The sequence below is a fragment of the Neovison vison genome, chromosome 4 (assembly GCF_020171115.1).
Source record: "Neovison vison isolate M4711 chromosome 4, ASM_NN_V1, whole genome shotgun sequence".
NCBI classification, from domain to species: Eukaryota; Metazoa; Chordata; class Mammalia; order Carnivora; family Mustelidae; genus Neogale; species Neogale vison.
This window is the reverse complement of record NC_058094.1, coordinates 150,738,418-150,764,577: the sequence shown is the minus strand read 5'-3', so window position 1 is coordinate 150,764,577 and position 26,160 is coordinate 150,738,418. Positions and strand designations below refer to the sequence as shown.

Here is a 26,160-nt window from a genome sequence, read left to right as displayed (position 1 = left end):
TAGAAGGGCTGAGCTCGCCTCACCATTGCTTTTCCTGAGGGTGGAGGTGAAACTGGTCTGATACGGCTGCTCCCTAGCTCATACCCCCCCCCCATCCCTCCTCTGCCTTTCAAGTCCATTTCGCAAACTGCCACCTGTTCCTGCTGCCTACCCTTTTCGTGCTTTCACACTGACCAAGGGAACTCACTCCTGCAGCAGCCCTGTCAAGGCAAGGCAGCCCAGGGGCCAAAGCAGGGCGTTTTGAACCTTTTGGAGGTAGTCTCACTAGGATGTTAAAAAGCCCTTGGCAGCACTGTCCTCCCGGGAAGGAGAATTCGTCCCTTCCCCACTCCGTCCTACCGAACGGCAGGTCTGGAAAGCTTTTACAGCGTCAGGTCCTCCTCTGACAGTCCTCAGCCCGGGCCCTGAGGTTTGGTCCTCGCCAGGTGAGCCCTACTTGGGCGTGGGGCCGCTGGCACGACTCTCATTCTGCCTTGCCAAAGGCTCTAGCCTCTGGCACTCCGGGGCAAATAAATAGTGCCACCTGGTAGAGTCGAAAGCGGTGCTTTAAAATGCAAATACAACCCCCTCCTGCATTTGTTGTCAAATCACTTCTCCACGATTCCTAGGCAGGCAGTGGATTCTGCGCCTTGGAGAAGGGCTGGGGGAACGTTCCTGCCTGTGCAAAAATAACCCCCGAAGACGCAAGCCAAGTACTCGGCTGGAGCTCTCCAGCCTGTGGATGCCCGCTGGGCGGCTGGCTGTCCCCCGGGAGCCCCGCAGGGCTGGGTCCGCTCCCCCGCCTCACGCCGGGCGGCGGGAGCAAACCGACGCCGACTTTGGGAGTTCCTTTCTGCCTTGTATGGAGGGCTGCTCCGGGCCCGTCTCCGCCCGACTGCTCTGACGCCCAGCCCTCCTGCTGCCCACCCCCAGCCACCTCCCTCTGACTTGCCCGGAGAAGCCAGACGGAGCCTCTCCCTGCCACAAGTCTCTCCGCCTGCCATTCCCCCATTCCCGCATCCACCCCCACCCCCTCCCCAGCGCCGTCACCCCTCCTCCGCCCCCGCCTCCGCCTCCTCCCGCTCCCCCGTCAATCGGGGGAATAAATCAGGGAGGAAATCGGAGGCACTGAGATAGCGAGAGCGCGCGAGCGCCGGCGGACTCGCCCAGGTCTGTTTCCAAAGTCGCCCTTGATGGCGGCGGAGGCGCGGCAGCCGCGGCGCGGAGCAGCCGACGCGCGCTAGTGGGTCCGCCCGCCGCCGCCCCTTCCCTCGCGCCGGGTTTCGCCCCTGCCGCCCCCCGAGCCAGTCCGCGCCCCAGCCCCGGACGCGTCAGCTCTCCAGACGTCCGCGGTCCGGGCAGAGCGGGCGCCTTCTCCTCCCGCGGTTTCCAGCACCGTTCCTTCCCCCCGGCTGGGGAGGGAGGCGGGATTGATCTTCGATCTCGAAGATGGCTGCTGGCTGCCTGCTGGCCTTGACTCTGACACTTTTCCAATCTTGGCTGATCGGCCCCTCGTCGGAGGAGCCGTTCCCTTCGGCCGTCACGTAAGTCGGCGGGCCAGGGAGGGCCGGGAGTGCGGGCCGGGGGGTGCCGCGGGAGCTGGGCGCGGGGACGCTTCCCGACGCGCGGGGCTTTTCTACCCGTGGGGGTGGGGAGCGATCGGGGCTCGGATCTGGAGAGGCCGAGCGGGAGGTGCGCGCCGCTTGCCGCCGGAATGCGCGCCGAACCGGCGTCTCGGGTGTCGCGGTGGGGCCGGGCTGTCCCGGGAAACGTCCGCCGACGAGTCGCGGCGCCTCAGCCCGTCTCGGAAAGGATTCTTTAGACTTAAGGAGTTTAGCTGTACTGGGAAGAAAAAAGTTTCCAGCCAGATATCCGCTGTCCTCCAACCCAGTCCAGGGGGGGGGGGGGAAAGTTGTGTTTGCTTGGGTGTTTTACAAATAGGTGATTTCACGCTTGCCAGGATAGGATGGACTTCTCCCGCGCATGGCCTGGGGGATGCTCTCTAATTGCTGTAGTGCCCAAACTCATTTAGATCTCAAATTACTGGGCGCACTTGACAGTCTCATCCGAGGAGTGCTCGCTCGGCGCAGCTTCGAGTGCTGTCCACTCCGGGGGCTTGCAGGTACCGGGACCACGCCATCCAACCCCCTCATCCTTCATCTGGAGCATCTAAGTGCAGGCAGACACACTGTTCCCGTTCTTAGAATGAGTAGAACCTATTCTTTGAGGAAGGGATGAACGTTTCCAGAGTCGCCTGCAATTTTTTTTTATTTTTCACATTTCTAAAATAACTTAAAAAATTCGCAGCTGTTCTGGAAAATAGAGTTTTTAGAGGTAACTGTATAGTCTCACGGCAGGAAGGGAATGAAAAATAATTCTCTTTTCTCTTAGGCTGGAAAAAAAGAAGCAAAGTCAGTAGCTCATAAAAATATATACACGTTTTTTAAATGCGATGAAGAGCCTATCGGGCATTTTGGGAAAGCTTTTATTTTGGTCCATAAAGCTACTTTAGAGCTTCTAAGAGTAGGTGATCTTAAATGGATGAGTCACTTTAATGCATTTTACATAACAAAAACAAAGCCCAAGGTAGCCTTCCCGGTATTTCTGCTGTTGGGAATTATTTGCTGTCCTTTGTTGGCTGCGTGCTCAATACTGGAGTTTTGGGTGGATGCTAATAGTGAACCTTTACCAGTTGAAACCCTGCAGCGTTATTTAAGATGCAGCTTAAAGTATTTATTACATTAGGTGTCAGTGCAAGAATCCGAAGGATGCACATTCTCACCCGGAGAAGGGGAGTGTCGAGTATTTTTTGTCATTGATTTACGGTCATGTTCCTTTTTAGATAATCTTCCATAAAAATGATTGCAGATCCTTTTTGTGATGAAATGAAAGGGTAAATGCCATCTGTAGATCTTTCTTTAATTGGCAGGGTGTTCCAAGTGGATATTTTGAAATATATAGGCTAAGAATTACTCTAAAGATGCTTCAAAATTATTCACTCTTATTAGGAAATTACACCTTTATTGATTGAATTCTTTATTCTTTTTGTAGCTTGGCCTATAGTGCGAGAACTCAAGTGACTCGCTTGCATTTGTATCAAATAAAGAAGTGGCTCTTTAAAAAGGACGCGGTGTGTGCAGTTTACATATTTTTAACGTGTCATTTTTAACTGACAATTTATCAGTATTTCTTTCATTTGGAGGGAATGCATCATTCCCCTCACTGGGTGAAACTGTGACTTTTTAAAGATACAACAAAATACAACCTTTTATTCCTGAACATGGCATTGTAAAATATTAATGTACAGATCCTTTTTGTGAGGACATCTGCAAAAAATTCTTTCCTAAAAATTAAAATAGCTTAGTGTTTATGGTCAGAGATTCACTGGAGACAAGAAAGAAAATAAATAGTGAAGAAAAATAGGAATTGGGAAACCACAATTTCTTTCCTTTGAAAGAATATAAAATTTTATTTTTTAAGAGTGGGAATTTAAGGTATTTTATAAATAATATGAAACATCAATAGTTTTGTAGAGTGAAAGCTTAATAAAAGAGTTTGTAGAGCTAAGTCAGTCTCCTGTAGGTAACATTAACGCTATTTATGTAAGTCTTGTGTTGTCTTCAGTCATTTATTTCTAAAGTTAAAATACCGTCTTCTGAGGAGAGGAGAAATGATAGTTGACATTTGTACTTCTAGTTAGGTTTCTGAATAAACTTTATGAAATTTAAAAAAGTGCAGTGTTAATTTTATCAAGGCCGTGCCATTTGCTTTTTTTGCAAGAAAAGAATTGTTATCGAGTGTTTATCATGATAAATCTCAACTCTTGGGAAAAATTTCAAGCTTATAAAAACTCAGTACAAAGAGTATAGTATCATTAAAGGCAAACTATTACATTCTTTATATAAATTTCTCTGGAAATCATTAATAAATTCTTTTTTTTTTTTGACAATTTTATTTTTCCCCAGAAAAAGCAGTATCAGTTTTAGAAGAAGAACATGCCATCAACACAGTATAAAATTAATTGTGCACTCACTGGAGTGAATCCTGAATTCGAATTACTAATACAAAGCTTTAATTATTTTAAGTAGTGTTTACAGTAATATTAAAGGTTTATGTTTTATTATAATAAAACAAATGTGTCATTTAAAATTTCTTTTTAAATTTTTCCTGCTTTAGTGTATATCCTCATACAGCATATTCTTCTGGATTTAAGTGTAGTTAAACTGTTCTAAGACCTAACACTAAAATTACAAGGTTCCCCTCCCCCAACCAAGAAAAGAATTTTGATACAGTTCTTTTGCTAGGTTAGGCCTTTCTTTTGGAAATGATTGTCTCAATAAAGTGTGAATCATAAATATGCCAGATGGTATCAACCACCTAATGCATATTGGTTTATATATAAATGGAAATCACATCATTTTGATGTTATAGTATGCACACGTTATATTGGTAGTTTAAGGCAGAGTTTTCAAATAGGGAGTTCTTGCTTGTTCTAGAAATAATTTCTTAGCACGTAAATGAAAATACTTTTGTTTTAAAACTCAGAATAATACGTATGTTAGCCAGTATTGTAATGTTAACTTAACTCTGTTGCTCTTTATTTTAGAATCTATTTACAAATCCAGGTTTAAAAAAATAAAAAGTCACTGTAGTTATAACTACTACTAAGGTTAAACTTCTATCTAAGTCATATCATAACACCAATCAGTCAGAATAATTGGCTGAAAGCCCATTGTTATATGGGGATTTTAATATAAATTGTGTAATAGAATACATATATTAATAAGAATTATAGGTATCTACAGGAAATAGATATATTTCATGAAAGAATAGTACTTTGGGGTTTAAATACTTCAGATATAATTTTTTTTTCTGTTATTAGACAAATTTATATTTAAAGGCTGTAGAAAATAAGTTTATGTCATAACATTGGAATGGGTATCTTTTTCACGTGTTAGAAGTGATATAATTATTTTCATTGGGCTTAACAATGTCTATTCACATACTACATGTAAAAGAAAATGTGCCTTAAGCTAAAATATGAGGTAAAAAGCATAAATTAGAATCCAAGAACAATGACATTAATAAATCCCTTTCTCAGGTCTTCAATTTGTTCTCATAAGCTTAACTATAAGACATCTATTATTCCACAGGTGTATTTTTAAAATATGCAACAGTAGGTATGTTTTTCAGATAAGTAGCAACATGGTATCTTAATATTTATACGTGGATATATGTGTAGCTATTTGGATCGGCATTTGAATGAGCATTAAGCAGAGTGTGATGGAAGTGATCTAAAAAGCATTTTGGAAAGGTATAAGAATCTAAGCTTATTATGGCTTGTAAAAAGGAAATAAAACATATGTTTATTATTTTAGTATGGCTTTTACTAGTTTAATTATAATTTAATAAGTGCATCTAAAATTAAAATCTATAGCAAGTTGTTCATTCTGAAAATAGAAACTTTACCCCTCTTTTTCAAAGAAATTCTGGCTGTACAGAGACTTTCCTATTATTTCTCTAACATTGATTAAAAAAAAAAACAAAATGCTTTTCATTCTCGGATTTATACATTGTAAGGTTTTGCAAAAATATACATAACATACGCAAATTAGGTATTCTCATTTACCATTTAGGTTTATAACTATATGTAAGAAAAAACAATGCTTTTAGGAATTTTTAAAGAGTTAAAAATTGTACCTATAACAAGGTATTATTTAATTGATATGTTTTCTGGAATATCATTCTATAAAACACACACACAGAAGTTTTGTTTCTTTCCCTGTTTTTTTTAATACAGTTACAGATTTCCAGGAAAGTAATCTGTTCTTCTTAATGCACATCTTATTTTCTAATAAGTGTCTTTGCACTGTTTGTAACCTTCAACTGGATACTTAAGTGGTTAAAATAAAGTGAAGTATATTTTAGGGAAATCATCTGATTTGTTGATTTCCTTCAGTCTTTTACTTGTATAGACATAATCAGTTCCAACATAAACATACTTGATAAGAGTTTGAAAAAGTCAGAATTTGTTTCAGTATTTCTAAAAAAGTAACATTTTGTTATTACTAAAGTGTTAGCCTTCCATCATTTGTAGTAGTATTGTTGTAGTATTTCAGGAAAGCATATGTGCTGTTCACCGTGGGGAAGGAGCTCTGTTCTATCACATCCGTCCTCATTTACTTAAGGCTCATGTGTGCATCAGACACTGTGTCACACAGTGTCAGCCACTTTTTCTTTTCATGGGTTGTTTATGTCTAGTACCCAATGTCCCCAAGCCTTTCATAGGATTGCTTTCTAGTAAACTTTGAACTGTATCAAGATGGTAAACCATGTAGCTTATGCGTGATTTATTGTGTGTGTGTGTGTGTCCCAAATGATGAAACTCATTGTGTCATATTGTTGACAGATTTGAAAGAAAAAGGCAATTGACTTCAGTGTTAATGGAAATAAAAATGGTAGTACTTCGTAAAAATAATGTAGTTACCTTTTCCTTCAGGGTCTAAAATATTAACATTGCATACATAGATAATTCGCCTACTTTGTATTACAGTATTTTATTTATTAGGTGGTATTTTCTTTTTATGTATCTATTTATCATTGCATGCACACACATGTATTTCTTTTAACCTTCTTCAAGTGGTTTGCTAGGGTAGAAAAATGTCAGTGAGGTAAGTTTATTAACAGGCATGTATGCTTGAAGATTCCTGCCAATCCACATCTGTTTTTCTTGGTTGAATCTCTTTCAAAATATTTTTATAACACTAGCATTTCAGAATAATTTGTGAAGAGAATCAAATGAGATACTGTATACAAAAGTAGCTTGAAATGCTCAGGTCCTATAGAGATGAGTTGGTAACATAACTGATGAGTAACAAAGTATGATTTTGCCATTTTTTTAGCAAAATAAGTATGGGAAAGAAACTACTGCTTTTAAATGTTGGGCACCTATTAAAAGACCTTTGCATACTAAGTGAATTTTATTTTGGCCATTTAGATATGGATACTTAGAAATTTGTGAGACTTAAACATATTTGGTGTGACATGCTTTAGGAGTAAAGTATAAATATGAACAGTTTTAAAAATTTTTATTTGTAAAATATAAACTGTTAGAATTCTGTTACAGGTTTATATAATTTGTAGTAATTCAGTATTATTGCTCCTTTAAAATTGCCATTTATACAGATTTTAACAAGATCATAAACAAGGAAAGGATTGATATTGTGGCCTCAACGAACTGGCACACTTTTACAGTTAATTTCAATAATGCAGGATCAGGTTGTTGCATATGAAGCAATATTTAAAGTTCTCTTTGAATATGAATGCGGGATATTTCTGGCTAAATGTTATTTTAACATTTGCTTCTGCTGATTTTTTTTTTTTTTAACCATATGCTTCTGCTGGATTAAAAAAATTAGGATACATTTAAAATTCTGTATCATAAATGGAAGAACAACTGAAAGTAGAAATGATGGCAATGGATAATAATGGTGTTGCCCATTTTAAAGGCTTCAGATTTGGGCATGATCTTACTGTCAATTTGAAAATTCTTTTTCCTGGGTCATTAAAAATTTATTATAGTTGTCTCTGGGCAAACCGGAAAAATAACTCCTGTATTCTTCAAACAATGAATTGCTACTTCTCTCTCTTTCATACAGCTATGCATTTACTCTTAATCATGATTTATTATTATTTGTCTCTAACATCTGATCAAACGGGGAGTTTTTGCTTTGTTTTCTACCAAGTGACCTGTGACCAGACCTCAGGACCTTCTTGTTTGAATCTTCTTTGACAGTTTCAGGGGCCTTTCTCTTTATCCTCGGACATTTGTCTCTATAGGGAAATTGTTGAGGGATTTTGATGCACAGATAAATCTGGAATACATGATCAACACTTCTACCAAAATTGTCAAACAGTCTAGACAGTTGTTTCTTTTGACATTTTCCCGCCTACTTTGGGGGATAATTAGGGAAAGAGGAGAAAGAGCTAATAAAATTGTTCTCTGTCTAAGGTGCCTTCTGTCAGGCTATGGAAAGGGACGTTTAGACATTAATGATGTCTTATTTTGAGGGTTAAAGGAAGAATGGCTCAGTAAAATAAATGGGCTTAGGCACACTCAGGAAATCTGTTTTAGAAAAGTGATCAAGAGGTGTTGTGGTGAAAATACCATGAGAAATGATGCATGGGTACGAGGGGCAGACAAAGGAGCTTTCCAATTTACACGTGATGCGAATTTACATTAAGGATGCTAAAGGGGCTACTGGTAATCTTAAAATTTTCTCCACCCCCCCCCACCACTTGCCAACTGAGCGTGGCTATCCTGGAAATTATGTTTCCTGAACATATTCATTTATAGAAACCTAAATATTTATAATATGGGCATTCACCTTAAAAATCAAAGACCATACAGTTGTCAAGATCTCAAATACAGAAGCAATTAAACATAATTCTTTTTAAAGAAAACCTTGGCATAATGGTTAATTAGATAAGAGATATTAGTATAACACTTTATTAAAAGCTTAAGTGCTGATCATGAAAAAAGAAATTCCAGAAGTAAATTTCTTCAATTAGATGACAATTAGAATGAAATACCTTGCAGGTAGGTAGGCTTCGGATTTCTGAGTACATAGTACACATTATGTTTTACTTGGCGCTTTTTTCTAAATGTCTCCTGATTCGAGTATTTTTAACATCACATGTAATTTAATGATTAACGCAGGTATTGGTATTCAGTATAAATTATGTAGTGCACTGAACTACATGCAGAATATCCAAAGTGAGGAAGAGAGTCCCCAAGGAAGACATTTACATCTCCAAACCTGCTATAAAGGAGCCAGGGATCTGTCAGAGCATGACTAAGGAAAAGCACATAGCATGCTGAAGAAAAACCATCTATTTTGTATTAGGCATAGGGCTTCCAGATGGGAAGAGATGTTGCTGGGTTTGAGTCTGGGTTGTAAAATGTTTGCATCAGGGCTGTAATTTTATAAGACCTGAAGTGGGGGATGGGCAGCGTTCCCAACAATGTGGACGTTTATGGTAGCCCAGCTCTGCATACTCAAACAATGTTGGCCTTCATCCTAGGGTTTTTTAAAATTAAAAAAGGAAAAGTAATACGTGTTGAATCACAGTATGTAGATGATAGATTCAAGAGAGCCCGTAATTGAAGTGGAGACAGGGGGAGCCATTAGGAAACCATTGCATCATTCCCAGAGTGAGAGATGCCTAAGGTCCAAAAAAGAATAGTGGTGAGGGGAAAGCAGAGCAGATGGGAAACATAAGGCAGAAGTAAAATTTCAGGTGCTCTTGGTTATGGGATTTGAGGAATCAGGAAGAGATGAGTCAGAGGTGATTCTAAGAGCCCTATCAGGTAAACCAGGCTACACTGAACTTGGTAGACTAGAGAACACAGGAGGAATGGTGGAAGTACTAGTAGTTTCACTAATGGACATCTTGAGTTTGCAGGGTCTCTGTAGATGACTGTTAGGCCGTTAGAAATAGGTATTTGGAGGGGACTTGGATAATATAAGGCACAGTTCCAGTAGACTGTTGAAGAAGGAAGCGTGGTTTCGGTGCCTTGAGGAGTTGGTAGCCGGTGGCATTATAACAGCAAGTGCAGGTACTTGAAAGGCATTTTGCAATGTGAGGAGGAGAGATCGAGAGAATTCGTTCAGAAAGGAAGTTTAAGGGATTTGGCATTCTTTTGTTTACAGAATAAAGAGTTCTATCAAGCAATTTGGAATTGTACATAGTAAAAACCCATAGGACTATTTTAAAAGGGGAAATATTTTTTAGTGGTCGTGGCTGGAGGGACGATCCCTGATGGGAGTTAAGGTCAAGTATGTGCCAACAACTGCCGAAGGGGGTGGGACTGCCACCAGGATCATCTCTCGTTCCCGTCTCTGGTTTTCTTTGCCTAAGTCTTCTTTCCTCTCTGTGACTGCAAATCGGCTTTCTCTGCTTCCCGGTGTTTACTGAATAGCTGTGAGGGCTTACATTTTCTCCACTGAAGTTTTGAACCAGGTTGAGACTAGAGTCCTAGTCCCAAACATAGCCTCCTAAACAAGGTATGTCGATATTCTGAATATGGGCCGGTTCGCCATCTATAACCCGTTCAGTTGTGACTGGGAGATGGGGTTTGTAAAAAGGACTCTGGTTGCCTGGGGTTGTTGGGTCGCTCCCGCACACGTTGGTACCATCTCCCGGTGAGGCTCTACATTGCAACAGGCCAGTTGCTATTACTATGAATAGAGCAAGAGACAGTTCTTAGAAAAAGGCTTGTGGAGGGTGGGGAAGGTTGTAGAGACAACTAGGTAAGTGTTACCAGACGGGAGATTTGGGCTTATCAGAGGGAGAAGGCCAAACAGCAGAGATGAAAGAGCCGAGAGAGGCTGTGATTGATGGGAGAATGTTCTGACGGAGGCAGGTGAGGAAGGGATCAAGAGGAAGAACAATGTCTTACAAAGTAACTTCTGAAATATGAAACAGCCTTGAGAATTAAAGCAGATGGTTGGAGAACAGGATAGATACACTTTTAATTTGCTGGAGATGTTTTTGAAGGAATGCTCCAGATTACAGATTCCATTCTCAAAAAGGAATGACATGATTCAGAAATGTAATACATATACATTAGCAATGTTCAAATTTTGAGTTATACCAACTAGAGTCTTTCTTGACTCGATAGTAACAAAACTCTAGTTTACCACTGGATTCCCTTTGGACAATAACATTTGGTTCCTTTCTTTTTCTTTTTTCTTTACCTTTTTTTGGGGACAGATTACCATGAAGGTCTGTGTAGTTTTGCAGATTTTAATATATGCATATGCCTATTGTAGGAAGATGTTGCAAGATATCAGTGAAAAGAAAAGAAAAAAAAAAAGAGCAAATAGTTCTTTCTTTGGCCAGTAACACAATTTATTTGTTATTTGGCAGATTGGGGTAGTTTACTGCCCCACCCTGTAAGTGCTCCCACCCAACCCCATATCCAATATTCAGCACAGGGAAGAAATTTGAATTGTAACAGATCTTTGTCAAGAAAACAAAACAATGAGATTGATAAGATTGCACCCCCCCCCAATATTCCTGCAAAGCCTGACCCTGGTTGCTCCTTAAAAAGGCATTTCAGGGGACACCTGGATGGCTCAGTTAGTTAAGCAGCTGCCTTCGGCTCAGGTCATGATCCCAGCGTCCTGGGATCGAGTCCCACATCGGGCTCCTTGCTCCGCAGGGAGCCTGCTTCTCCCTCTGCCTCTGCCTCTGCCTGCCTCTCTGTCTGCCTGTGCTCGCTCTCTCTCCCTCTCTCTCTGACAAATAAATAAAATCTTTAAAAAAAAAAAAAAAAGGCATTTCAGGTCTCCCAAGGATCTGGGAATGACCCGCAGCTGCCATCACAGCGTTTCCCTGAGTGTCCGAGATGACTGAATGAATGGCTTGGATCGCAAATGTCAGTGGATCTAAGAATCAGTTTTGATCTCACTGGTCCCAGCTCAGTGTGGAAAAACCACCCTTGTGCTTTGTAACAAGAGATGAGTAGAGTCAGACGGGAGGAGTGGACTGTTTATTTCCCTTTTGCGACTTTACTCTTATTTTCTCTCTTGTAGGTATTCACAGTGTACTTGAGTCTGTGTTGATGTCTCTTCCCGCAGCCTGTGCAGACACGAGTAATTACTAACAGCCATCTTCCAACGATTATAATTTTGCTTTCTGATCAATTGCAGCTGCTGGTGTATGCCAAGGGCTGGGAATTAACATGGTGTGTTTTCTAAGCCATTGAACCCTCAAGCTGGTCCCCTAAGAGAAGTATTATTATCTTCCCTGTTTTATAGATGAGGAAAGGTAACTTTAGAATATGAAGAACTTTTCAGGATTTTCTTAGGACCGAAAAATTTGATTCCAAGCAGATTGATTCAGAATCCGACCCCTACCTGCTGAACTTGGCTGTCCTGTTACGGCCGGAGCTCCATGTGCTGGCCTCCACCCTCCCATCGGCTCCGGTTGCGGATGGCTGCATAGTCCAGCCGTGGGGTCGAGGGCAAAGAGGCGTCATTGTAAAGCGGAGCAGAACCAACTCTCAGTTTCAACATCTCCATCTGCAGAACAAGGATAATATTAACTTAATCTTGAACCCCAGTGTTACATTATAAGGATCAGAGGAGAGGATGCTTGGGGAAATTTGCAGGACTGGTTAATGGGCAGACTTTATTATTTGTACCACTTGGTGAGTTTTCTGTCTTCCAGAGATCATGAATTGATGACTGAGGTTTAGTGAGCTAGATTCTTGGGCTAATATATCACTCAGGCCATTAGAAAAGCCTTAAATGAAGGGGCAAAGGAACACTTAGCAGGCCTGAGAAATATATCTTCCTAGGCCTTGTGTAGCCTTTAATCCTAAAGCGGAAATGAAAGGACTAGTGAGAGCGAAGTGTTCCGTCTCGGGGTTCAGGACACAACCCGTGTCCTAAAAGGGACCATGAAGACAGCAGAACCACAAAAGAATTGATGTGTTTTATCTTGACGTTTCAGCCAACACCTGTTGTCTGAGAACTGTGCCCCAGGAAGTTGAATCTATTTTTAAAAAGCCATCCCTTTGCTGATAACCTCTCATTTTCAAACACAGATGTGAGTTTTCAGCTTTGAGACAGACTCTTGGAAAGTTAATAAAGCAATGTGGCCACGATGTTTATAGAAATGAGTTCAGACAACCCTACAAATTGGGTGAGCACAGAGGAGTAAAATCGAGGCCAGTTGCATTTTTAGCAACCAACGCAGAAGTTGGTAAAAATCTGCCAAGAGCCTACTGAAAAAGACCAATTTTCTTTTGACTCATCCAGCATGATTAGTTACACTCATTTAAGCCCATCCCTTCCCTTTACGGTATAAATGGAGGTCAGCTTGCCACAGACTCTCATCTTTTGTTGGTAGAAATAAAACACCTAAATAAAATTACTACTGCACACATCTAATTGATTCATGGAGGAGAGCGAAGTTTTAGATGAAAATGTGCATTAATAACATGGCCCATGAGTAGTACAACTTGGGGATACCATTGAAGCCACTCATTTTCAAGTGCCAAGGACCAGCATTTTTATGGCAGTCATCTTGACATTTGCCACGGAAAGGGATGTGCAAGAGTCTTATGATGTTTGTCGTCTTAAAAATACTGAACCCTCCATTGTCTTGACATTATATTAGAATTGACTTAAATTTACATTCGCAGAAATGTTAGGAGAGACGAACAAATGAGCCATGTGAAGCCTCAGGAGAATAGGCACAATGGAGGGTGGACGGACTGCTCTCAATTAGACATGCAGAATGCTTGGGTGTCTTTCCAAACACCTGATTTTTCTGTCAATATACATGTAGAAATCAGGATTAATTTTCATGAGGGAAATTTTATTGTGCATGGGGAGCTCAGTTCCCAGGGGATTGATACATGGTGTTAAGGTCTGCTGGTGAGTAATTGTTTAAAATTTATATTAATACTCTACGGTAATAAATAAACAGGGGGGAATGGTAACTCATCACAGAGCAAACCATGTTTGTTAATTAGATGAGGTCATTCATCTCCTTAAATTATCAGATGTGACACAACCTGTCTGTGTGTTGTCTAAAAGCCAGCTGGGTCCCTGGGTGTAAATGACCATGACAGAGGGGTGGTTTGCAGATTTCAAGCCTTGAATTTGGTCCCACCCTTTCTGGGTTTTTCTACAAGTGAAGTAGATTGGCCCCTGGAATTCCATTTTTATAATATGCACAGGGATCTAAAACCTGGTATCAACAAGCTGCTCAGAATGTGTTTTTTTCTTTCTTTTTTCTGTTTCCTCTGCATCCCCACCCTAAATAATTGCAAGGAATCATATTTATATGCTGCATTTAAATATGGTATATATAAATATATACCATATATATATACCATATTTATATTTATTACATATAAAACAATATATTACAATGATATATATTACATATATTAAACATTATATGTATAAATGTAAACATACTGTATGTAAATATTGTATATAATATAAACATAATTTATATAAAATGAAAATAATAGAACTTTAGTAAAGTGTACTTTATTAGATTCAGATGTGTTACCTGGATGTAGAATATATATTTAGAAGACATTATAAAAGCTGAAAGTGCTTCCTAATACCCAGAAGTGCTGTTATAGATATGAAGGATTGCAAATTTCATTAGGAATAATTGAAGCATCAAAACGGTTGGGATAGGATATATGCTTGCTGATTACAATTTTAATTTTTGGTCAGCTTTGAGTCCCGTGGATCCCACTCTTTCACATCTTTCAAACCCCACGGTGATTCCATATTGTCGCACTTGCCTCTGAAAGTTGCTCGGAAGCATGTTGATAGACACTTGAGCAAAGCCAGAACCAGACTAGTCTGTCTTCTGAAAGTCTCAGGGACTCAAATTAGGCACTTTGGTATGGTCGAAAGAAACAGAGTTTTGAGTCCGGTAGCGTGAAGGTTAAAGCCTGCCTCTGATACAGTCTGTGTAATCGTGGGAACTTCACCTGAGTTGCAGTTTCATGTTCTGTAAAAGGGGAATCATACTCTATACCTCTTAGGGAAATTCTGAGGCTTAGATGAGAAGCCATCAAGTCCTGGTGTGTGTATATTTCCCCTGAATTTGCGGAGTGAAGGGTGGAAACTGTTAGTTTCTTTCATCCCATTTACTTTGAAACCAGTAGAACTGGAGGTTTTTCCTCCCAGTTTTAATCCACTCCTTGGGCAGTCTATGGACATTATTAGGAATTACTTGATTTTTCTAAATAATCTCTTACTCTCTTCATGTTGAATAGATCAGAGCATTGGGAGAAAGCCTTCGCTGAAATGGGCGTGGGAATGGAAGGACTATGTTAAACCTAACCCAGAACTTTGTTCAGTGTCCTGAGGCTGGGCTTATGGTTCCTCATGCTTTTTGCGGTGGTGGTCACCTGACTTTGGGTTGTACCTCACTGGGAGAGGTGATGAACTGCGTCAGCTGCCCGTCGGGACCAGACCCTCTCAGCTTACCACCTTAAAACAGGTTCCTCCCAAGACATGTAGGTCTCTTGTATTTTAAATGAATTTGGATGTTGGATTCATGCTAAGTATCATTAAAGCTTCATTCTTGGCCGTGACTACCAAGTCTTACATTTGAAAAAGTGCTCATCTGTGGGGTGGTTCAGCCTTTCTAACCAGGCTTCTTCATCGGAACCGTAGAACCCCCTGATAGTGATTGGAGAGACTATTTCTCAGTTCTCTCAGAAGTGGTTCATAACTGGTACCATTCTCGAGGCACAGAGAAGTTACTTTTTTCTTTTTTTAAAGATTTTATTTATTTATTTATTTATTTATTTATTTGACACACAGAGAGAGATCACAAGTAGGCAGAGAGAGAGGGGGAAACAGGCTCCCTGCTAAGCAGGGAGCCCTACATGGGGCTCAATCCCATGATCCTGAGACCATGAACTGAGCCGAAGGCAGAGGCTTAACCCACTGAGCCATCCAGGTACCCCGAGAAGTTACTTCTTAAATGGATGGTTGCTTTGGAACATTACGGCTTAATTCTCTCATGGAACTTGCCAGGTTGGTTGAAAGTATGGATTCAGAGCTCAGCTGTCCAGTTATTAACTGGGTAACTTGAATGGTTGGTAAAACCTCCTCAAGGTTTGGAGAATGAGGAATGTTAATTCATGTAAAGCAAAGGCACATAGAAAGCACCGAATGAATATAATTTCATTAGAACCAAGAGACTTTTGTGGAGTCAGGTGACTTAGGTTCCCACTAATAATGTGGGACCTGAGGAAGAATTCCTGGCTTTAGGACTTTCTGACAGCTAATTGCTCAGCACCCGACTATTTCCTAACAACTTGGTATTATAGTGTGTCTGTTGAACAGAAACTAGATCTTTCTAGGTTCTCTAGTGCTCCAGTGCCTGTGGGTATGTTTTGGAAAAGATCCCACCTCCCTCCTCCGTATTTCAGTTTTCTCTCTTCTGATCTTTCTGAAGTTTGATGTTTTCTGTGCTTTCTAATACTGTGTGCTACCTCTAAATTGCACTAAAGCATAGTATGGTACCAGGCTTCTTTCTGTATCTGGTTGAGGGGCATATTAAGAAAAATGTAATGAAGTTAGTGATGTAGCATTCTTGTGTACAGAAGAACAGCGTTAGTGGTTCATTGTCTACCTGATGAATTTGTTCTGTGAAAGAGGTCCTATAGATGTTCTCCCTTGATGCTATATTTCCAGTAATAGTAGATAGTAATAACCAGTTTCTACCTGAAGCTGGTAACTCTAAAACCGTATCAGGAATAATTGTGATACTATGTAAAACATAGAATGGTGCCCCTCTCCCCCTTGTAAGACTAGTGATAAATATATCATATTTTACCTTGAGGGATAAATTAATAAAAAAAATTTTTTTTAGATTCATTTATTTTAGAGGAGGGGGAAGAGAGAGAGAGAGAGAGAGAGAGAATGCATTTGCTTGGGGGTGAGGAATGGCAGAGGGAGACGGGCAGAGGGAGAGAGAGACTCCTAAGCAGACCCTTCACCGAGTGCAGAGCCTGACACAGAGCTTGATTCCAGGACCCCGAGACCACCAGCCCAGCTGAAGCAGAGTCGGCTGCCCAAGCATCCAAGCCACCCAGATGCCCCTATCATGAAGTGTTAAAAAAAAAAAAAAAAGTATAAATCAATTATATTATACTGTGAAAAATATAAATTCTAATTTTTCAAGAAGAATTTGTATTTAAGCTCATCATGTATCTTAAAGTTCTGAGGGGTGTGTGTGTGTGTGTGTGTGTGTGCATGCCCAGTTGACTCGCTTTCCTCCTAGTGATTAAATGAGAGAAGTCAGGAAACCTGTTAAATTCTGAACATGTATGCCAAGAAGATTTGAATCAAATTACATAAAAGGGATTGAGCACTGACCACCGATTTAAGTGAAAGCAAACCAGACAGCATCTTCATAAAGGCATTTTACATGAAGATGGATAGATATGAATCCCTTGTGTAGATTCATTTATTTATTTCGATTTGGTGTTTTTCATACTGTGTAGTATATTGCCACAAACTTAGTGGTTTCACACAGCATGCATTTTCTCACCATTTTCGCGGTGAGGAGTCTAGCCATGGCTTATCTAGATCCTTTGCTCGGGGCCTCACAAGGCTGTGGTGGGTGTTGACTGGCCTGCTCTCCCTTCTTGGGTTCCTCTCTTTTCCTCTTTTAAGCTTATGTGGTTGTTCACACATCTTCGTGGTTGTAGGAGTACCTCCTCCCTGCTTCCATTTGTTCTCAGCTCCTAGATGCTAACTTCTTTTCCTCTCACAGAGTGGTTCACTTCTTCAAGGCCAGCAGGAAAATCTCTCTGTTCAGGAGGAGGGGCCCAGTCTCTCTTAACAACTTTCAACTGATTAAATAGAATTCCCCAAGGGGTTCCTGGGAGGCTTAGTCAGTTGAGCATCTGCCTTCAGCTCAGGTTATGATCTCCAGGTCCTGGGAAGGAGCCCTATATCGGGCTCCCTGCTCAGCGTGGAGTCCGTGTGTGTCTCTCTCTTCCTGTGTCTCTCCACACTGCTCATTCTTGTCTCTCAAATAAATAAATAGAAAATCTTTAAAAGAATAATAAATAGAATGCCCAAGATAATCTCTTTTGATTAACTAGGAATCAAGCAGTTTGAGATCTTACTTGTATCTACAGACTCCCTTTACCTTTGCCACATAACAGCCTCTCCGCGGGAGCCATGTCCCTTCATAATCACATGTCCGACCCCCTCTGTAGGAGAGTAGAAGATACATGGCAACCAACTTAGAATCCTTCCTTTCATAGGTTTTACTATAAGGTAATCATAAAAACACCCAAAATTAGAAAATAGGATACTCGTTTCTTTCCCACTTTAGATGTTCACAAACTTTGGAAATGCTTGGAAATAGATGAACTATCATCTTGCCTCCAGGCAAACTGTGCTTTTTGCATTGGTTCTGATCCATCCTGTAAGGAAAGTGAATTACAGTAGCTCAGTAACAACTCATTACTAGTGTTTAGATGAACTTTTCACCCTCTGCAAAACAAAGAATTCTCTATGCCATTTTTAAGCCAGTTTACACAATTACTGTCAATAAGTGTGTGGAAGATTGTAAGGCAGTTCTTTTGAAATATAAAGGATTAAGTTACTTCCGAGTTAAGGGTTATACTTCATGAAATCTTAGGTCTTCTGAAATTATTTGCATTTCCCTGCTTGTATAAACTTAGGTGATTTTCTCAAATCTTAATCAACATTTTTTAAAAATACATCTCGATATGGAATGGGAATGTTTCTAACTAATGCCCTAATCATAAAGTATTAATGCAGAAATGTTTATATGTAACTGAAAGCATCCATGTATAATTTCTCCTATTCAGTGAATAGATTTAGCTATGACTTCTGCTTTTCAGGAAGCAGAGGAAGATGATCATAAAATGCTTCTTCACAATACCTGAGTACTGGGTACTCAGTAAGTTTACCTTTAAAAGGGGGCCCTCCTATCCTGCATGCAGTACTCCCTTGCTCATTTCATTTGGGAGGTACTGCTGATTGCCTGGTTTGTTCAGGATTTCTCTTGTTATACATCTAGCACTAATTAATTTGCTAACACCAGGGGATTCCGGCCAGAGTAATTGTCTAATGCAGTGCTTTTCACACTAACTGTGCTAAAGGAATAGAGTTGATTCTTTTTTTTTTTTTTTTTCGGGGGTGTGTGTGTGCAAATTTTGTATCCATTGCAGCTGTTGGTTTTTGTAAAATATAGTGAAAATCAGTGGGAAAATGCAATTTAAAAGATATGGCTCTGTTTTTAGGTTAAATAGTCACGACATTACTTTTTTTAACTATTACAAACATGTCCAAACATTCTCCATTTCTATAGTTTTCCTTGAGCCGTATCTGCAGAGCGCAATTTGAGTATCACTGATTTAATTGGTTTGGGGTTTAAGGTAACTAAATGGCTGTTTTCAATTTAACAATGACGTTTAAAAAATAGATTTTGATGTTAAATCATTTTTTAAAGTGACATAACCTACTTTTTTCTTTTGGCTATTGGAAAGCTATGGACCTTTTCCTCAAAATAAGCACAGTATTTTAGTTTAAAAGGTTGCCTGTTTCAGATTGCTACATGGTATATAGTTTCTTAGAATTTTATGTCACTTACAAGCAAATTTGACTTTTTGTGTATTCTCCTTAGAACATTTACTATTTGAATGAGCCAAAACACTGGCTTTGGCAGAGCAGATATTTTGGTATTGCAATAAAGGGGAAGACTGCATATTCTTTATATGATTTAGTTCTGTAAATCAGAGCTAATAGGAAGGTAGCTAATCCTTTTTGATGGATTCTTGGATATATTCAAGAAACAGATGGATCCAATATTGTTACTCCACAAATATCTTATGTCCCAGAATCAAGATGAAAACATTTTAATACATACCTGAGGCAGGTTGATTCCCCGCAACCACCCCCCCCTTTAAAAAAATCTGTATAAAGTGTATTTGGCTTATGAGGCTGAGGGTGTATAAAAAAATCTCCATAGATACCTCATATCTCAGAGTGTCTGCCAAAATAGAAAAGTATAAACATTCTCACTGTATTGAAAAACATCTGTTTCAAACAATATGATTCTCTTAAAGGCAATTAAAAGTTTTCAAAGAATGGCTCAAATGTTCACTTCGTAGGTAGTAAGAATTGCAGAATCTTTTCATTTTTTAAAAGACCCCGATTTCTCCTTAGGCAACTTGAGTACATTGAAATTATAATGTATGAAAAGAAATTGTTGATTTTTGATCAAGGTTTGTTTATTTTCTCCCGCTTCAGCTAGAGATTTTTCTGACAACCTTTGCTAAAGATGTTCTCAAATTGTAGGATTTTTATCTAACAAAACCAAAACATACGAAGTTCTAGCCATAGACTGGTAAAACAAGATGATCTTCTGCCATTCTATGCAGTCTCTTCTGAGTTACATCTATCACTGTACATTTATTCCTGGACACTTATCTCAAGGACTTTCAGAGTTTTTCCCAATTATTGAGATAAACTAGTTTTCTAAAAAAGCCCTGGAATTTATGTATTTTAAGAATCCCTTGAAGTGTCCTTACTCAATTCTTCAGTGGGTCACTTAAAACTAATTGAATTTAACAACTCTTGATAAAGATGCTGCATCTCCCAGCTATTATGTAGGATGTGAAGCCAAGAACAATGGCCATATTGGCATTGCTAAACAAACTCCTGCTAACCCTCCCATAGCAGCTCGTACTTCTAAGTGATTTTCAAGATAAGCTCACAAAAAAATACCTTATTGATAAATTCCGTTATAACATAATTTCATGGGTCTTACATACTAGAAATTATGGCTATTTCTATGTAGTTTGAGTATTGCCTTTAAGAAAGAGGATGATAACTTAAGAGCATTAGAAAGACCATGATTTGAGAAATCTGCTGAAATTTTACCAATAGAAATTGTCCATCACCTTGATAACCATTACAGTTAATTATTACAATAAATTAGTAGCTGTTATTAATCTTACGTGCACATCATTTAAAACATCTTGGCAAGATGATCCTCATATATGACTGTTTCAATTTAATCTCATGCATTTGCAATTTGGCCAGAAATGTGGGTGAGAATTTAGAACCAGATGTCATTGTCTTATAAATTTTACATCTAAAAATAAAGTATTATTGGGGTGCCTGGGTGGCTCAGTCAGTTACACATCTGCCTTGAGCTCAGGTCGTGATCCTGGGGTCGAGCCCTGTGTCAGGTTCCACCTTCAGTGGGGAGTCTGCTTGAAATTCACTCTTTCTTCCTCTGCCCCTACCCCCGATTGTGCTTTCTCTCTCTCTCTAATAAATAAATAAAATCTTAAAAAAAAATAAAAAAATAAAGTATTATCCTCTTTGTGAGCAGGTTTGGTTAGGGTTTGGTGAGGCCTTTTTCTTACAACTACATAGAGCAATAGGGAGAGAAAATAGGTTTAAGAGTTATATATAGATGAGGCACAAAAACCTTTGTTGCTTCATGTAATTTTTATGAGGCCAAGGTGTTTTCTCCAAATTATCTATGAGATTATTCTATTGACATTTGATGGTTTTGAGAAATGAAAGTCTTTGGGTTATTCGTCCTCTTTCCCGACCATCTTTATTTATTTATTTACTTATTTTTAAAAGATTTTATTTATTTATTTGACAGAGATCACAAGCAGGGAGAGTGGCAGCCGCAGGCAGGGCCGGGTGGGGGAGGGAATCAGGCTCCCTGCTGAGCAGACAGCCTGATGCAGGTCTCCATGCAGGTCTTGATCCAGGACTCTGGGACCATGACCTGAGCCGAAGGCAGAGGCTTTAAGCCACTGAGCCACCCAGGCGCTCCCTGACCATCTTTAATTAGATTTCAATTAAGGCATATTTATTCATACCTGATCTGATTAATTTTGAGCTAGACCTGCCGCCTGGTGAGCCCCGTGGAAGTGACATGGTCATTACATTTAGTAGTGTAGGAGGCAGTCGCCAGCTGGGTTAAATGTAGTTTTGTGTCCATCTGCCTTTCTTTCCCTATACTTCTGCCACAATATTGACTCTTTTCCTCATGGATCGAGTGCCCACGGGCTCTTCCTTGGTTCATCAAATTCCTGCTTTTATGTTCCATAATTTGAGAACTTCCCACTCTCTTAAAACAATAACCAACCAAACAAACCTAAGAGGAATTCTTATTTCCCAACCCACTGAGTAAACAGAACCTTTCTAGAGACAGCATTTGAAGGAGAGCTGAGCACAGATGAATCTCTAATGCACAGACCATATCAGTGCAGACCTTATTTTTAAAGAGGAGATATTTTTGTATTTCTCTCGTTCTCTTGGGTCTTGTAACTGTTACTATTCAGTCTTAGGGTTTTCTGTCTAACTTCAGATTCTATTCCTTAAATATCAGATATTATTGTAAAAAAGTCATCATTTTTGGTAGCTATCAGTGGCACAGATAGAGCGGTAATAGAGCCAAGCATGGCCAGTAAAGAACTACTGTGGGTTTGTGTGGTATTTTATAACAGTTAAACAGGAGTGCTGTTTTACAAAATTAGAGGTAGTAGAATGCCAGTGTAGGAGATTAAGAAGGGTAGACCATTAGGATAAGAGGGACAAAGATGTTTTCAAGGACATGCACTTAAAGAATTGTAGAGAATAATTGAGTTACATACTTAAAGAACTACATGATATAACCAACATGAGAGGAAAGTGTGGTTTGATTTCTTTTTGTGCTCTGATATTTCTATCTTGTGTCATTCTGAATTGAAGGTTGAAAATTGACTCCACATAAAACACAATATAAATTTATCAAAGGCAAGTGCTCTGCAAAATTGTTGTTTAGAATAAAGAAACAAGGATCTCAAAACACTTAAAGCAATTATTCCTTGTAGTGTTTTACAAAGAAGATAGTCTAGCATTTTTTAAGAGGGAGAACTGGGTTTCTTCTTTATACACAGTTAGGTACCTTTCTAAATACTTGTCTCATGCTTTTATCTGACAATGAGAGTGGTTCTGTTTCTGGCTTCCAAGATGTGGTAGGTTAAAAGTGATGTTTTATCTTGTAAAGAAAACAAAATCAGAAATTGGTAATAGGATAAAAACTAGAAAGAGGTTTTTGGGATCTTTAATTAAAATTATATGCAATTCAGTTTTGACTCATGTATATTTGTTACCGGTTCTGGTCTTTTCCCAGATTCAGATATAGCGGGATAAAGGCTAAACTATTTTAGTTTAATTTTATGATATTTGTTTATATTTCATAATATATAGTGTTTGGTAACAAGGTATAATTTTGATAAGTTTGAATGATGTTAGAGAAATTTGACTGAAAATAACTATTAAGGTTTATTAAAATGCACCTAGGAAAGATGGTGTTACCATGTGGAATTTTTTTTTAAAAGATTTTATTTATTTATTTAACAGACAGAGATCACAAGTAGGCAGAGAGGCCCACAGAGAGAAAGGGGGGGGGGATGTAGGCTCCCTGCTGAGTAGAGAGCCTGATGCGGGGCTTGATCCCAGGACCCTGAGATTATGTCCTGAGCCGAAGGCAGAGGCTTTAACCACCGAGCCACCTAGGCACCCCATACCAAGTGGAATTTATACCAAGCTGCTAATTTTGCTGCATAATATCAGGATGGGTTTCTTTAGCTTGGCATTATTGACATTTTGGACCAGACCATTTTTTGTTTTTTCGTTTATTTTTTATTTTTTTTAATTTTTAATTTAAATTCACTTTAGTTAATGTATAGGATATTATTAGTTTCAGAGATAGAATTTATCAGTTGCATCTAACACACAGTTCTCATTACATCAGGTGCTCTCCCTACTCATTACCCAATTACCCCATCCCTTTATGCCACTCTCTGTTTCTTAAAGTTAAGGATCTTTTATGCTTTGCCACCTCTCTGTTTTTATCTTATTTTACTTTTCCTTCCCTTCACCTACATTCATCTGTTTTGTTTCTTAAATTCCACGTATGAGAGAAATCAGATGGTATTTGTCATTCTCTGACAGACCGTTTTTTGTAATGAAGGCTTGTCCTGTGCTTTGTAAGATATTTTGTATCATACCTTGGTTTCTTTTTTTTTTTTTTTTAAGATTTTATTTATTTGACAGAGAGAGATCACAAGTAGATGGAGAGGCAGGCAGAGAGAGAGAGAGAGAGAGAGAGAGAGAAGCAGGCTCCCTGCTGAGCAGAGAGCCCGATGTGGGACTCGATCCCAGAACCCTGAGATCATGACCTGAGCCGAAGGCAGCAGCTTTAACCCACTGAGCCACCCAGGCGCCCCATACCTTGGTTTCTATCTCTTAGAAGCTCAAGCAACCCAACCCCAAGTCATGATAGTAAAAAATATCTTCAGGTTGGGGTGCCTGGGTGGCTCAGTGGGTTGAGCCGCTGCCTTCAGCTCAGGTTATGATCTCAGGATCCTGGGATCGAGCCCTGCATTGGGCTCTCTGCTCAGTGTGGAGCCTGCTTCTCTCTCTGCCTCTGCCTGCCTCTCTGCCTGCTTGTGATCTCTGTCTCTCTCTGTGTCAAATAAATAAATAAATAAAATCTTAAAAAAAAAAAAAATATCTTCAGGCATTGTGCGATGTCTCCTGAGGTACGAAATCACCCCTGGTTAAGAAACACTGATCTAAGTGAAATCTGCACAATGAATTGGCCCATGATATGTGTTCCTGTTGCCAGTGCTGTCTATTTCTGGCTCAGTTTCATAATACTTATGTGGTGTTTCCATTTCAGTAACATTTTGTCACATCAGTGAGTTTTATTCATTAATCCCTGATAATAAGTATGCTATTAAAAAAGGTAAATTGGCTAGTTCAAAATATTTTCCAAATTAAGCTGTTAAATTTAGTGCTTTGTGAAGCAGGAAGTGTAATTATTTAGCATATAGTCAAATGTACAGGGGTACAATTCCGCTGTTCCTGGAGATCTGTGAATTTCCTGAAGGAAAATTTTGCAGTGAAACATGTCTTTAACAGAAGCGTCCTGGTGTCTGCTCTTTCCTGCTGGGTCTGGAGCGGAAATGAGACAATCCATCCTGTCCTTGTGCACACTGCATAAAATGCTTTGTAGATAGGAGAAATGCTGGACACTTGCCAGGGTGGCCTGTGGGCAAACTGTAATTAACATGGACACACATATTCTTGCTAGGGGTGTTTGTTTCACCTGGGAAAGCTACATAGAAAACTAATGAAGGTTTTCTTGGCTAAACGTGCTCCATTTTTTCAGAGGGAAACAATTAACAGAGACCCCAAAACAAAAAGAACACTATTGGGGTGAGCTCATTGTACTACTAAGGTGTATTGTGTAGTGTTCTATCTTATGGGTGGCTCTGAAATTTTATAGGGCTTGCCTGAGCAAAATATATCTGACCAAAAATATCTTGATGAGCGTGAAAAGAATACCAGGTGTTTCTGCTCATCGACTTTCTGTAAATGGAGAACAGCTACATGCTGGCTTATTCTCTTTGAGGACAGTGCGCTTACAAGAATGACAACACAAAGTGGTGTAGCATTGACACCGTAATCCCAGCGAGTGCTGTCTACATTGGTTAGGAGCGAATGCTATTACATGAGGGAAAATGAAAACTCAGAATGGTCCACGGCAATCTTTTTCCTTTATTTGATCAAAAAGTAATTTCTCTGCTTCTTTTTCTTCTGGCTTCAAAGAAATAATACAATATTTTACCTCTTCAGTTGATTGGCTTGAGTGGGGCTCTTGAAGTATTTTGGATCCATTCTACTGATTGACTTAGGAGAGGCCAGAAAAAACCCACTTTTATATGATTAGTGTCTCCTTTTTATATTGTGCTCTCTATGATACCTTTTTTGTACATATCGTTTTATTAACAAAAGTAGAAATATACTGGGGCACCTGGGTGGCCCAGTCGGTTGAGTGTCTGACTCTGGGTTTTGGCTCAGGTCATGTTATCAGGGTTGTGAGATGGAGCCCCATGTCTGGCATCATGCTCAGTGTGGAGTCGGCTTCTCCCCTCCCTCCCCCTCTGCTCCTCTCCTCACTCATGCTCTCTCTCTCAAATAAATAAAATCTTTAAAAAAAAAACCTGAGCTCCTACTGTATGGAAAATCTGGGGCATTTCTACATATTTTTCTCCTTTTTTGGGGTGCTCATTTTTCATACATGAGCAAAATAATCACTGCCTTTCATTTTCTGTACTACAGAAACGTGGCAAAATCTATTCTGACCCTACTTCATTTTATTTCAGCTCAGCTCTTCCGTTTGTTTGCTGTCATATTGGGTTCTATTTGGACCGTTTTGGTTTCTGCCTATTGTCCTGCCTGATTACTAACAACGCCCTTTCACTCTCAAAAATACCCAGGTTCAGATAACAAACTGTGTAGATACCCTGTGCTCAGGCAATTTCAGCAGTAGGTCTTTGCGTGTAATCCAGTATATGTTGACATCATTAGGAAATTTAGATTGTTTACTATTATTGTATAATGTGATAGACGGTAGGAATATTTGAGTATATATAAACTTCTAAACATATGTCTGGATTATAGATCTATTCTCAAAAAAGCACAGTGATCAAGAAACTCTTGGTCCACACTATCAACAGTAGCTAAACTATGGAAGCAGCCCAACTGTCCTTTGACT

At 39.6% G+C, this 26,160-nt stretch overlaps 1 protein-coding gene across 4 annotated transcripts in view; it reads left to right on the top strand.

The window, feature by feature from the left end:
- Window positions 1-1,034: 1,034 nt before the first annotated feature.
- CACNA2D1 (calcium voltage-gated channel auxiliary subunit alpha2delta 1) overlaps window positions 1,035-26,160 on the top strand; it is a 512,561-nt gene continuing 487,435 nt past the window's right edge. For all 4 annotated transcript variants that reach the window (XM_044245916.1, XM_044245914.1, XM_044245915.1 and 1 more), the window contains exon 1: window positions 1,035-1,523. In XM_044245916.1, coding sequence (XP_044101851.1) covers window positions 1,429-1,523 — 95 coding nt within the window. In that variant the 5' untranslated portion in view covers window positions 1,035-1,428. The remainder of the gene's footprint in view (window positions 1,524-26,160) is intronic.